The sequence below is a fragment of the Thrips palmi genome, unplaced genomic scaffold, assembly GCF_012932325.1.
Source record: "Thrips palmi isolate BJ-2018 unplaced genomic scaffold, TpBJ-2018v1 HiC_scaffold_3, whole genome shotgun sequence".
Classification (NCBI taxonomy): Eukaryota; Metazoa; Arthropoda; class Insecta; order Thysanoptera; family Thripidae; genus Thrips; species Thrips palmi.
The window spans coordinates 7,340,485-7,351,826 of NW_023144630.1; the positions used below are offsets into that span (position 1 = coordinate 7,340,485).

Here is an 11,342-nt window from a genome sequence, read left to right on the forward strand (position 1 = left end):
AATTTGCCCGGCTGCGTCGCCGCTTCCGGTCTCGCAGGTGCACTGCCACGGGCGAGGGGACGGGGGCAGGGGAGGGGTCGTATAAACCTTACAAACAAGTGCAAAGGGCTGCGGCGGGGCAGCGAGCGCATAATGCACACCTGGGCGCACGGCACGCACAAACAGTGCACCGCACAGTGGGCCAGAAGACCGGTGGAGGCGGCCAAAACTCTGAGACGCGTTTTGAGCTCTAGAGTCACTAAATGGGACTCGAACCGAACGTGCGACCCCACCAATGGATTCCTCGTTCGGAGAGCAATCCATTGGTGGGGTCACACGTTCGGTTCGAGTACTGTTTAACGTTTTCTGGAGCTCAAAACGCGTCCAGAGTTTTGGTCGACGGCACCACCGGACTCGAACCGCACGTGTGACCCCACCAATGGATTCCTCGTTCGTATTACGAAGCGATTCTTCGTAGAGTTTTTACTGTGCACCAATGGACTCCTCGTTCGGAGAGCAATCCATTGGTGGGGTCACACGTTCGGTTCGAGTCCCATTTAGCGACTCTGGAGCTCAAAACGCGTCGGAGATTTTGAACGCCTCGTCCGGTCTTCTGGCCCACTGTGCAGGCGCGACGCTTGCAAGCGTGAAAATTTTGTCCTTCGTTCCAGAAAAACGGTTCGCCCACAGAGAAAGGATCTGCCTGCGACTGCCTTGCCGTGTTTGCTTGGCCCAGGTATGATCGGCGGCGTCCTGGCGGCTGCGAGCGGAGATAAGGAAGGGTCCTGGAGCCTTTGTTTATTTTTTTGGCAACTTTGGCGGAGGGGCAGGGCAAAAATGACTCGGGGGGGGGGGGGGGCCGCACCTGTCGGTTATCGGTGAAGAGAAGAGAGTAGAGAGACTTAGAGGGAGAGAGTCCGTCTCAGCAGCGACTCGCAAGTCTCTCTAGAATCGTGTGAGATTAGAGACGGAAAAAGAGAGTCGTCGCGACCGCGACTCCGAAGTCTCTCTGAGACTCTGAATGATGGGTGGGGAGTAGACAGACTCAGAAAGAGAGAGAGAGAGTTGTCGCGGCCGTGACTCGAGACAGAGTCTCTCTCGAACTTTCTTGGGTCAGGTAGAGAGTAGAGAGACGCAGAGAACGAGAGTCGTGACGGCTGCGACTCGGACGGAAAGTCTCTAGGAGACTCTCTGGTGACGAGTACAAATAGAGAAGAGACGCGACTCGGGAGGGTCTCTGAGACTCTCTAATTGTGTGGGCTTTAGAGAATAGAGAGACTCAGAGGAATAGAGTCGTCACGGCTGCGCTTTGGAAGTCTCTCAGTCTCTCCAGTATCCGGTAGAGAGGAAGACAGTCGGCGCACCTGTGGCTCGAGAGTCTGAGTCTCTCTAGCATCGTGTGTGTGTGTGTGTGTGTGTGAGTGAGTGAGAGAGAGAGAGAGAGAGAGAGAGAGAGAGAGAGAGAGCGTGTGTGTGAGAGAGAGAGCGAGAGAGCTTGTATGTGTGTGTGTGTGAGAGAGAGAGAGAGAGAGAGAGAGAGAGAGAGAGAGAGAGAGAGAGAGAGAGAACCCTCTACATAGTAAACCGGAATACGGTCGGTGACAGAGTGTCGGCAAAGTCAACACACGGCGCTCTGCGTGCTTTGCTCGCCGCGCCGCAGCAAGCGCGCCCGACCCTTCTGCCCAGGTAGGTACACCACGAAAGGTGTCAGCATGCAGTCGGCCCACGCAGGGCCCGGACCCTCCAGAACGCGTGAGAGCCGCCGGCCGCCGCTATCGGCATGCTGCATGCTGATAAGGAAGACTGCACAGACCGCGCTCCTCAGAGGGCTCCGAGTTACACTGTAAAAAATTCCGTACGTTGGTGCGGAAATGGTACAGAAAAATGTAGTACGGAGGTGCGGAGAAAAGTACGGAACGTTCCGTGCTTGCTCCATATGAACCCATGTAAATGGGTACGGAAAAAAGGTACGGAACGTTCCATAGTTGGCAAGTACGGACGGTCCAGGCAAATTATTGACCAGACATGTTCCGTACTTTTTTCTCACAGTGTTCTCTGTTACACATTGCCAATTTTTCGTCGCATGGTATCAAGGGGCGAACAACTGGAATTTAGGTGCACATTTTCCTTGAAATAACGTGAAATGTCGGTGAAATAACATTGAAATGACGTTGAAATAACGGTGATATAACGGCTAAGTAACGCGAAAAATCGTGAAATAACGCGAAATAACGTTGAAATACCCTTCAAATAATTTTAAAATAGAGTGAAATAACGAGTTTGAAATAACGGTGTACAAATTTTATGACGAAGTTGTTTGCCCCTCGGTGTAGATTTAATGTGGATTTGACACAGACTTATCGTAGATTTGCCTTTGTTGGTGTCGTCTGAGATTAAACAAAATAAAATGCACGCACATATCCATTTGTTTGTGTTTTTATTTAAATAAGTCACATGTCACTAAAATCACAGTTTTAAAAATGTTTTGGTCACAGTGAAGCACACGAAATGGGGGAGATGATCACTCCTTATCTTTGCATAGGAACAATAAGATCAGTCACAGAACCCTCGTTTTAGAAACACATCTAGTGCCAGGGTGCCATATTCTGAAAATCCAAGCCAAACCAAAAATTGGATCTCAAACGTCTTGCATAGCACACTGTAAAAGGTTTGCTGTGTGACAAGATTTTAAGTTTCAAGAAATAAAAGGGAAGATTCCAGCCTCTTCCAAAAAACTTCACTCATAGCCTATATGCTTAAAAATCCTTATCACAATTCTAGTTACTGTACAACGGCTTGCATGTAATTTTGGTTTCAAAGTTAACGACAGATTTTTAGCTCTTCTCCTCTGAACATCAAACCCAAATTTTAAAATCAGACTTTGGAATTTTCATACCTAGTTAATTAAGTACACCTATTTGAAGCAGCACCTTGCAACTTGTGCATTTCCAGTCCAAAAAATAAAAGTACTGTATTGATAAGATAGCTGCGTTCATCCTCTCATGAGGACTGTGATTTCTGCGCCTCAGCAAACTGCATAAACACCTGAAAAAAAGACAACACATGGTTTTGAAAGATTGTCAATGAGTTATAAATCAGTTCTCGCCAAAAATGTTAAACATGCATAAAATTTATCAGGAATGCGAATATTTCTTTGACAGTACTAGAAACAGCGTACATTGACAGGGAGAAGACTTAATTAAATCCTTAATTAAAGAATCTTATGTAACTCATATGGAACTCATAGCGTAGTTAAGCCCAAAGTTGCTAGAAAAATATAGAAACTGAACAATGGTTCTTCTTCATTCCATCGTTTTCTTCATTAAAGATTATGAGGGAGGAGCTTTCACAATTTTTCGGTTGCCATGTGGGCTATGTCTTTAAAGCTCAAGATTAATTTTGTGCCCACAACTTAAAAAAAAAAACAGAGACAAAATGTTTTTTTAATGTCTTGCCAGCAACTTACGTCCTCAAGCGTGGTTTGCGAGACGGAGTAGTCAGTCACACAGCCATGGCGCCGGGCATTGTCCAGCGAATGGAAGATATTCGCCAACAGCGTTTCAGGTGGTATCTGGAGTTTAATCTGCAACAGTACGGCGTTTGGCTCTAGAAAATCTTGAGATCATGCATTTTCCGTATTTTAACGGCTATAAGCACAATGAAAGTAATCCTACATGTAGAGTTTCTATAGAAAAATTCAATAAAATTTGAGCGTGGTCCATGGCAAAAGTAACATGCAAGATTTAATTTTATTTTACGCTAACAAAAAGTAAGTTTACGTTAACTTGTTGCGGATTTTTCATCACTTTCTTTATAAAAATCTACTCTTTAGAGAAAACGGAACTTGCATTTTGAAAAAAAAAAAGCAACAACTTAATTATTAATACTGCAACTGTTTGGAGTCATAGAGGTAAACATTACAGCACATTTTCTGTCACAGTTTCCTTCACCTGAGTGAAATATTACCTGATAAAGATGTGCTTCCTTGACAGATGTGCCTGGCATTTGGCTCAGTAGCATTGATTGGGCTTCTCCGACCCTCTCTATCGGACACCGCACCACTGCCATGTACCCGGATCCGTACCTGTTTCAAATAAGACCCCGTTAGCGTTCTATGAATGGTCAACAAATGGTTTCCTCAATACTGATACGGGTCATCACAAAAATAAACAAAAAAAATCATTCATTTCTTGGGTATTTTGATAGCAGTTTAGACTTTTTTTTTGTAACACGTGACAGGACTTAGGGATCGAACCGCAAAAAAATTTGAGAAGTGAAAACGACCAAACTGCTGTTTTTCGGCTCTTTCGGGAAAATTTGCCGTTTTTCGAAAAGTCCAACGGCCAAAATGATTCAATATACTTCATCACTTGAGACCATCAGGCTGTGTGACCCATAATGACCCAAATTCCTGCCGGGACACAGTGGGCCAGAAGACTGGTGGCGGCGGCCAAAACTCTAGACGCGTTTTGATCTCCAGAGTCGCTAAATGGGACTCGAACCGAACGTGTGAGCCCACCAATGGTCTCCTCGTTCGGAGAGCCATCCATTGGAGGGGTCACACGTTCGGTTCGAGTCCCATTTAGCGACTCTGGAGCTCAAAACGCGTCTGGAGTTTTGGCCGCCTGCACCGGTCTTCTGGCCCACTGTGCGGGACCTACTTGTGCTTGAGATGCTGCGGACTGCCGATGCAGGTGAGCTTGCCGTTGACCATGATGGTGAGTCTGTCGCAGAGCGCCTCGCACTCCTCCATGCTGTGCGAGGTGAGCAGCACGGACCGGCCGGCCGCCACCACGCGCCGCACGCGCTGCCACACGAAGCGCCGCGCCACCGGGTCCATGCTCGTCGTGGGCTCGTCCTGCAAACAGGCCGGAGACTCTGGTGACGACGGGGCACAGTGGGCCAGAAGACCGGTGGAGGCGGCCAAAATCCCGGACGCGTTCTGACCTCCAGAGTCGCTAAATGGGACTCGAACCGAACGTGTGACCCCACCAATGGATTGCTCTCCGAACGAGGAATCCATTGGTGGGGTCACACGTTCGGTTCGAGTCCTTAGCGACTCTGGGGCTTAAAACTCATCTAGAGTTTTGGCCGCCTCCACCGTCCTCCGGCCTAGAGGACCTAGGACCTCTTCTCTGATCCACTACCTCCCTCTGGGGTTCCAAAGTCTAGAACTCTACCTCCCTTTACCTCACGGCAAAGGATCAGTTGTGGTCTAGCCTCTCAAGTTCAAGTTCAAATGAGGACGAGACAAGCGACACATAACCGCTGGTCGACGCCACACAGGACGAAGCGGTGCGATAAGTTGCCTACACACCAGGCGTTCATCCTCAGGGCGCTTAGAAGCGCGATGGGTTGCTTACATACTGGGCGTTACCCCTATCGCCACGGTGGGATACCTACCCTGAAGGCATCAAAATGTCCTCTGCCCACCCAAGGAGAGAGAGAGAGAGAGAGAGAGAGAGAGAGAGAGAGTTTTTTAAGTTTGCAAAATGATTTATCGGAGGGATATGAGTCAAATTTTGTCACAAGATTGTGCATGAGAGAAACGGAGAGAGAGAGAGAGAGAGAGAGAGAGAGCGAGCGCGCGCGAGAGAGAGAGAGAGAGAGAGAGTTTTTTTAAGTTTTGAAAAATGATTTATCGGAGGGATATGAGTCAAATTGTGTCACAAGATTGTGCATGAGAGAGAGAGAGAGAGAGAGAGACTCACCATGTACAGGAGGGACGGGTCACCGACCAGCGAGATGGCCGCCGACAGCTTGCGCTTGTTTCCGCCGGACAGCGACCGCGCTTGCTTGTCCTGGTGCTTTTCCAGGTCGAACATTTGAATGGCGCGACGAACGGCCTGAAATGAAATACGACGCTCTTGTACACTGCTACTCATTTGGAACAGACTGCAGTGCCATGAGTGTGTTTCTCGATGCGCACGGAAGTTTTCAGAAATTGAGAATAAATTTGTACGTACGTACAGCACGTATGCGCAAAGTTGTGTGACACCACGCACAAACATTGTAGACAGGAATTTGGTTTGTACACTCTCACAGTAAAAACTCTACGAAGAACCGCTTTGTAATACGAAGAAAATGAAGGCATTGTAAAATCTACGAAGAAACGCTTCGTATTACGAAGCAATTCTACAATGCCTTCATTTTCTTTGTAGTTATGAAGAAAGTGCTTCGTAGGCTTTTAAGAGTGCTCCATCATACGAGTGATGAGCGCCCTTGCCCAAAGTTTGTGTTGAAATTTTGGAACACTTTTTAACACCCTGTGGGTACATATAAATAGTCTCTAGGCCTTCTACAATTTAAAGGGCCGAGTGGAATGTACTCACAGTGGGACGGAGCCTGGCCTGCGTTCCGTGGATGCTGCTGTACAGCTCCAGGTGCTCCTTGACCGTGAGGAGGGACACCAACGCGTCGAACTGCGGGCAGTAGCCCGTCATGCGGCGCACGGCGTCCATGTCCGCGCGCACGGAGCGGCCGCTAACCTGGAAGCGTGGAGAAAGAGAGAATTAAAGCGACAAATTAATAAGTAAGCTTACATTTAAAAAGCAAGACAAAATATCGTACAATACAAGGGGAAACAACTGAATTTGAGTGTACAAATCAAATGAGTTCCAGGTAAATTTCGATGAATTTCGAGCAAAAACTACTGAATTTTGATAAGAATTTGAATAAATTCAAGTAAATTTTGAATTTTTGACGAATTCTGGTGTACAAATTTGGATGGAGTCAAGTTATCTCCCGGATTGAGCGAAACTCTGCCAGAAAATTGCGATAAAACGATTAAACGCTTCGAACAACTAGGGTCCAATTTCCCTTTTGTTTTCTACTCCATTCATTAAATTTTAAGTTAAAACTGTCGAGATTTGAAACTATTAGTTAAAGGCATCTTTGTGTTCGACGAAAGAGGAACGGCAGTTTGCATCCTGAACCAATTCCTTGACACACTGGAAACTCACCAGCGCGTCGCCACCCGAGATGAGGGTGTCTCCGGTCAGCATCTTGAAGATGGACGTCTTGCCGGCGCCGTTGAGGCCCAGCAGTCCGAAGCACTGGCCGCGCTCCACCCCGAAGGACACGCCGGCCACAGCGGGGGTGGCCTTCCGCGCGTAGCGCTGCAAATCAGAACAAAATTGTACAGAAACGCTTAGCGTACGCGTGTGACAACCCAAATTTTCACAGTGAACGCTTTACGAAAAACGCCATGTTACGGCTTCGTTTTTTAACCAGTGTACACACTTAATGTTATGTACAATTTAGTACGAGACATCACGGTTTTTAGTGCACGCGAAATTTTCGTACAATTTTCGTACGAAAAAAATGCACATTTTTCGCCATTTTTGTGCAAAATTGTACAAAATTTTGTACAAATTTGTACGGAAAGTTCGTGTGCACAAAAAAAACTGTGATGTCTCGTACAAAATTTGCACAAAAACATTTAGTGTCTACACTGAAATTCCAAACGCTATGAGTATTGCACGTATGGTGCAATGCGTCGAGATATCGCACCATACGTGCAATGCCTCAGCCATATTGCACCTTACGTGCAATGCATCCCGAAAATGCCCTATGCCAATGCATGGGAATAGGGAGGCATTGCACTTCATGTGCAATGCTTTCGCATTGCACCAATTGACGCTATACTCATAGCGTTTGGATTCTCAGTGTAGGTGCCAGTTTACCTTGGTGAGTCGCTTCAGCACCAGCATCCCTTGGTCGGCGTGGCCCGCATCGACGCGCTGCACTTCGCGACGCACGTCCTCCTCCTCGGCCTCCCTGCTCTCCACGAAGTTGGACTTGTTCTGCATGAAGCCGTGCCACCAGTGTGTGCTCTGCTCGGCCAGGAAGACGGCGCACGCCAGCACCGCCGACATGACGAGCATGGCCACGATGTACTTGCCCGTCACGTCCCAAGACATCGTGGGCTTGGGGTCCAGGCCTGCAGGGCAGAGGGCAATCTTTCTAGCTTTGGTTGATTGATTAATTCATTAATTGATTGGTTAATTGATTAATTGATTGGTGAATTCATTAATTGATTGGTGAATTCATTAATTGATTGGTTAATTCATTAATTGATTGGTTAATTCATTAATTGATTGGTTAATTCATTGATTGATTGATTCAATCATTGGTTCATCGAATGAATGAATGAATGAATGAATGAATGAATGAATGAATGAATGAATGAATGAATGAATGAATGAATGAACAGCCGGTGGCCACAGCACAGAGGGCCAGAAGACCGGCGGAGGCGGTCAAACCCTCAAACGCGTTTCGACCTCCAGAGTCGCTAAATAGGATTCGAACCGAACGTGTGACCCCACCAATGGATTGCTCTCCGAACGAGGAATCCATTGGTGGGGTCACACGCTCGGTTCGAGTCCTGTTTAGCGACTCTGAACGTCATAACGCGTCTGGAGTTTTGGCCGCCAGCAGCACCGGTCTTGTGGGCCACTGTGCACTGGTTGCTTGCAATGAGTTCAATCCCATGGAGCCAAGCCATCACATGGCGTGTCCTGAAACTGGCAGTGAAATCATGTCTTGAACAAAAACAGTAGGTACCTTGAAATTCCAAGTACTGGTTCTGGAAGAAGTTCATGGCCATGTTCATAAGACCCTGACCCAGACAGAATTGTGGGGCAACCAAGAACAACGACGAAACCACGTTCACAACATCCTGGAAAGAGAAAGAAAATGAGGGTAAATAATGAATTTCCTTTTGGTAAGTATCCTTTTCTTTATCTGGTCCTAGACTACTCACAGGGTCTGCCGTAATCTTCATGACCATGATGGTGATGGTGGTGACCAGTCCGACGAACAAGTTGCCCGTCGACAGCACCAGGAAGGCCATTGTGGGAACGCGGAAGATCCACGAGAAGAGGTACAGCAGCGGCGTACACGCCATTCTGTGACAAACAGGTCAAATCGGTATGTCAGTGGAAGAAAGACGCACAGTGGGCCAGAAGACCGGCGGAGGCGGTCAAAACCCCGAACGCGTTTTGAGCTACAGAGTCGCTAAATGGGACTCGAAGCGAACGTGTGACCCCACCAATGGATTGCTCTCCGAACAAGGAATCCATCGGTGGGTCACAAGCTCAGTTCGAGTCCTGTTAGCGACTCTGGAGCTCAAAAAGCGTCTACAGTTTCAGCCTACGCTATCGATTCACCAGTAAACTAGATAAATTTATCGATTTTACAGGGACACGTACCCATAGGTTAAAATGAGGAGGAAGACGGCCGCCAGATTGTTGCCAGACGTGTAGGACGGAATTTGGAAGGCCAAAAATATGATGATGACGAGTATTTCGGATATCAAGAAGCTCACCTGCAAAGTAAACGATTAGATGAGGACTTGTTTCGGAATCAGTCTGCGCAGTGCTGAAGTGAACTGAGAAGGAAGGGTTCTTGATAATTTGCGAAATTTTGGGTGAGGTGTGTTTGATTGCTTATATTTGCGTGAGGATTGTTTTATCATTCAAATTTGAATGGTATCTACACAAGGTAGACAATTACCCAAATTCAGGTGAGAAAACCTTCATCACCCCAAGCTGGACGATAAAAAAAAACTCCTCACCAAAATTTGACAGACCATCCATACCTCACCCAAAATTTCAGTCTCTTTGATTCTCAGTTCCCACCCACAGGCACGTCACCATGCAATCTCATTCTCACCAAGTCCCACGTGTAGGTCTGCACCCAGTAGATGTAGGAGCGCAGTCCCGACACGAGCTGCAGGTGTTTGGTCTGGACGACGCGGTCCTCCACCAGGAACATGACGAAGGACGCAGGCACGAAACTCATGGCGAAGATGACCGTGATGGCCGACGACAGCACCACACTCAGTTCCCTGCAGTCAGAGTCCAGTTGAGTTAAGAGCACATTCCTCCGCGCTGCACAGTGGGCCAGAAGACCGGTGGAGGCGGTCAAAATCCCGGACGCGTTTTGAGGTCTAGAGTCGCTAAACAGGGCTCGAACCGAAGGTGTGATCCCACCAATGGATTCCTCGTTCGAAGAGCAATCCATTGGTGGGGTCACACGTTCGGTTCGAGTCCCATTTAGCGACTCTGGAGCTCAAAACGCGTCCGGGATTCGGGCCGCCTCCACCGGTCTTCTGGCCCACTGTTCGGTTTCTCGATGCACACTTACAGTGGGTCCACGATCTGCGTGTGCTTCTTGACGGGGTCCGGCGGCAGCGGCCAGCTGGACGTGGCGATGCCGTACTGCCTGGCGTCGGTGCCGGCGGGGAGCGACGCTCGCAGAAGCACGTTGTTGATGGCATTCAGGTAGGTGGGCACCGAATGGTAGCCGTCGGGGTTGAACCACACCTGTGTAAGGTAACATAATAAATTCGACGATGAAAAAAATAAAATTAAAAGACAGCAAAATTGTATGAACTTCACTCTCATTCCAGGAACGTGGCATCACGTTTAAACGAACGTGACAAACTGTCACGTTCGTTTGAGCACTGTGTCACGTTCGTTTGAATGTGAACAAGCTGATTTTTGGCCAATTCACACCCAAACGAATGTGACACAATGCTCAAACGAACGTGACATTTTGTCACGTTCGTTTCAACGTGATGTCATCCTGGAATGAGAGTGTTCAGTTATCATCTAAACGATTATAAGTAAAAGATTATTAACAGATTTCAGGAGTGGACTTTTTATAATAGGTTTAATTATACATTGATGCAAACGGAAACAGACTACCTAACAACTGTTTCGCTCAAAGATTCATGGAAGAGTTTCATGGGTATCAATAAAACAAGTCTTTGGGTAGCGATTTAAGTTTCTAGAAAATTTAATCGCAGCTCAGTATAGATAGTGAGGCACGTTTAGATAAGACCCAAACATGTAGAACTAACGAAGGTTTTGTTCAGCGTCGGAAAATACGGATTGTTCATTGGCCGGAACTACTAAATTGCTGAGAACATTTCCACATTAAGCTTCGGTCTGGCGTACACCTACCTTAACACTGTCTGCTTGATTCAATATAGATGGCGTAGCTTTGTATTGAGCTCCAAATGAGACACCGCCATACCTGTTCGGTAAAGAAATAGATTTATTACTGTAGTGAATAGCTCAATGTTGAAATCGCTGAGAGGTCGGATGCTGAGAGTGCGATCGTACCGGTTCCCTTTGCAGTGTTGTTCAGACCCAACGAGCCAGTCTTCGACTTCCGAGTCTGTAGCATTATAAAACAGCTCTCCACTCGGAAGAGTCACGGAAGGTGCATCGGTGCTCTGGAAAACAAATGCAAATAGCACAAAAGTAAGTGCGATGGAACTGATGGATTCTGAATGAATGACGGCTAGTTCAGATTGGTTCTATAAGACGCGGAGATTTAAGAGTAGTCGGTAA

General features: G+C 47.2%; 1 protein-coding gene across 1 annotated transcript in view; it reads right to left on the reverse strand.

The window, feature by feature from the left end:
- Positions 1 to 2,399: 2,399 nt before the first annotated feature.
- LOC117648129 (phospholipid-transporting ATPase ABCA1-like) overlaps positions 2,400 to 11,342 on the reverse strand; it is a 28,913-nt gene continuing 19,970 nt past the window's right edge. Inside the window, 15 exon segments of the mRNA XM_034390378.1 lie at positions 2,400 to 3,024; positions 3,446 to 3,562; positions 3,946 to 4,063; positions 4,641 to 4,837; positions 5,691 to 5,825; positions 6,312 to 6,467; positions 6,942 to 7,097; positions 7,665 to 7,921; positions 8,545 to 8,659; positions 8,744 to 8,888; positions 9,192 to 9,307; positions 9,655 to 9,829; positions 10,129 to 10,307; positions 10,950 to 11,022; positions 11,112 to 11,224. Of these exon segments, the coding sequence (XP_034246269.1) occupies positions 2,980 to 3,024; positions 3,446 to 3,562; positions 3,946 to 4,063; positions 4,641 to 4,837; positions 5,691 to 5,825; positions 6,312 to 6,467; positions 6,942 to 7,097; positions 7,665 to 7,921; positions 8,545 to 8,659; positions 8,744 to 8,888; positions 9,192 to 9,307; positions 9,655 to 9,829; positions 10,129 to 10,307; positions 10,950 to 11,022; positions 11,112 to 11,224 (2,097 nt within the window). The 3' untranslated portion in view covers positions 2,400 to 2,979.